We start from the raw sequence: 2975 nt of genomic DNA on the forward strand, positions 1-2975 counted from the left end.
GAAGAAGGGATGTTATAAACACTGTAGCAAAGACACTGCGCACAATTACTATTCATAGAAAATAAAATCCGAAATTACTTTTATTGTATCATAATTTTGTTTGTATGTAATTTTTATAAATGTATACAGTACATTTGTAATTTGCAAATTAATTCAAGTCATTTTATGCTTAATCGTATGGATGTGACGAAGGAATGTCAGGATACTGTAGGTTCCCTGACATTCCTTTGTGATGTTAGAGGATTTCGTTCCGATGCCGATAGGCGATGGCTGCTTGATTCCTTGTCGAACGCTAGTTACCTTACCTGTGGGGCCAGATGCTCCCAACTGGCACCGGGTTTGGGGCCCGGCAAGTGGATGCCGACACGACATGTCCCGGCCCAATCCAGTCTGCTTAGTTTTAGACCACACACCAACTTTCTGCTTTTAGTTTTGCTACAGTCCACATAATACTACTTTCTTCTTTTGGTTCGAGTTGTGATTGTGAACACAACCATCTACAGAATCGGACGTGTAGCAGCGCTCCCACAGAATTAACAGCGCCGCAGAACTGGCTGGAGCACCTACCTTCGTACGTATTCTGTGGACACCATCTGGGCATGTAATAATCGCTGAGAAGGCATACGCGGCGGCTCAGTGTGAAGTTACAGCGACGGCCGGTGTCCCACGGAGGACATGTGTCGATCTGCCGCTGGCCAATTCGTCGCCGCACCTCAACTGATTCAATTCGCCGCGGACAATGTCAGCAGGCCGCATTGTCATGAGCTGTGTCGTGGCAGTACGTGCGCACTGTAGAACTGAGTCCATTCCGCTCCATGATAAAACAACCCTCGATCACCATCGCCGGCCATTATTAGTTTCATCCAACTCCAAGCCAGTGCTCTTCGCTCTGGAATATTCCTAGTTAATGGCCGGCGGGTCAGGTCCGTGGTGACTAACCACCACCAGCTAGCTAGCAGCGCCACCTCGAGAGCGTCGCCATGGCAGGGGCGGAGGGACCGGCCGTGTAGCGGGCAGCACGAGGCGGCTGGAGGAGTTATCTGGAGGTCGATCGACGATGGCGGTGCACGTGGTGCTCCTCGCCGTGCCGGCGGTCGGCGGGTTCATGCAGGCGTTCAAGTTCTCGGTCCTGCTCTGGCCGTTCAACATCACGCTGCCGCTGCTCCGCCACCTGCCGCGCGTCTGCCTCACGCTCAGGGCCGCCGCGGCGCACTACGACGCCGAGCTGCGAGCGTACCTCACCGCCCGCCGGACGGTGCCGCTGCCGGAGCCGGGGTACTCCACCCTCCGCGGCGCGCAGAGGCGCACCCGTGAGCAGCTCGCCGCGCACGCCATGATCGCCCTCGTCGACATCTCCTACTGATGTCGCGTAGCCAACAGCTGCTTAACTCTGGCGCTGCTCTTCTTGGTTTGATAGGCTGCTTCAGAGCTTTTTTTGGCGGTGCTCTTCTTGGTCGTATAGGTTAGTTATAAGAATTTCAATTGGATCCTGCACATAGCCACATGGGTCTTCCATTTCTCTTTGCCTGCATTCGTCGGCTGCGTTAATGAATTTGTTGTGATCTGTGTTCATTTATGAAATGCAAAGGAGCTTAAATTAGGACATACCTGGCTTCATATTGTTTTTTGAAACAGTTGCACCGATCTTATTCCTTGTGAAAGATGGTTGGAATTGGCAAGAATCCAACCACAAGACTACAAATAAAATCACTGGAAACATATACACTACAGCTCGGGGTCGGGGATATGATTTGCACAAAGCAAAGAATAGGAAAACACATTCAAGGAACATCGTCCGAACAGGTTTCACGTTGGCCGAGTCCATTTTGAACCCTGATCTCACTGAATTCTTCAACTGCGTGCGAAAATAAATGCAAATAAATAAATGTGTTGACATTGTATATCTTCTCCTAGCTCATAATTTGAGGTCATATGTTAAACATTGGTAGTTTGTACTACCAAACTTGTACTAAAGCAACATCAATTAATATGGATCGGGGGGAGTAACATTGTTTGACGTCATATGTTAAAGTGCTTTGTGGATTTTGTGGATGTTCGCGAACCCTTCTTCATTTTTACTCATATATGAGATGTCGAAATAAATAAGGAGCTAGTAAAGAAATGTTAATCCTCATTATTTGGATAATTCACAATGGAACATCAAGGCTTTTTAAAAAACTGTTTTCATAGATAAAGCTGCCAAGAAGAAGAAAGTCAAGTTTTTGCTCATACATTGTTTGGTATTTAAGTTGTGTACTTAAGATCATGAAGAGATAGTTGGTCTGTTCACACTGTTCAATATGCCTTGCTACACTGAGGCAGTGAGTGAGGCCCAAGCAGCCCAATGCTTGTTTATCAAGAAAAGCAACCCAACATGGATCACGACAATGCAAAAGAAACTTATTCTAACCTCAAGATGACTTGTCAGCATTGTCAATTCTTCTTCTTTGTAACGCATTCCTCCTCTTCTTACACCTCACTAGTAAAAAGGGCCATTTGTCCCGGATCGTAAGGGCCTTCTGTCCCGGTTTTGGAATTGGGACTAAAAGGTCGTTACTAATGCCTTTGGCCTTTAGTCCTGGTTCTTACACGAACCGGGTCAGATGGGCCTCCACGTGGCCGATGCGGCCAGCTCAGGCAGGGGGGACTTTGGTCCCGGTTGGTGACACCAACCGGAACCAAAAAGCGAGCTGATGTTTTTGTTTTTTTAAAGGGGCTGGTTTAGGGGTTTTGGGGGTTAGTTTAGGTTGTTATTAGCTAGCTAATAGAGAGAAGTGTCCTCTCGTATATCTCCGTGCTTAGTTTACCAACGCTACTGCTATGCCTAAACATGGCTTAGATTGAAGTGAAGGCAACATGTGGTGCATGTCAAAAGTAATACTAATCCTAACTTGATCAAGTTTGGATTATACTATTTTCGACATGCACCACATGCATGTTGCCTTCACTTCAATCCAATCCATGTTCATTTCACC

At 47.2% G+C, this 2975-nt stretch overlaps 1 protein-coding gene across 1 annotated transcript; it reads left to right on the forward strand.

Annotated features, from left to right (window-relative positions):
• The first annotated feature begins 722 nt into the window (after positions 1–722).
• Positions 723–1605, forward strand: LOC125530244. Its single transcript, XM_048694635.1, has one exon. The coding sequence runs from the start codon at positions 1058–1060 to the stop codon at positions 1361–1363; it is 306 nt and encodes a 101-aa protein (XP_048550592.1). The 5' UTR covers positions 723–1057; the 3' UTR covers positions 1364–1605.
• Positions 1606–2975: the final 1370 nt, after the last annotated feature.

This window comes from Triticum urartu, unplaced genomic scaffold, assembly GCF_003073215.2.
Source record: "Triticum urartu cultivar G1812 unplaced genomic scaffold, Tu2.1 TuUngrouped_contig_6173, whole genome shotgun sequence".
Lineage (NCBI taxonomy): Eukaryota > Viridiplantae > Streptophyta > Magnoliopsida > Poales > Poaceae > Triticum > Triticum urartu.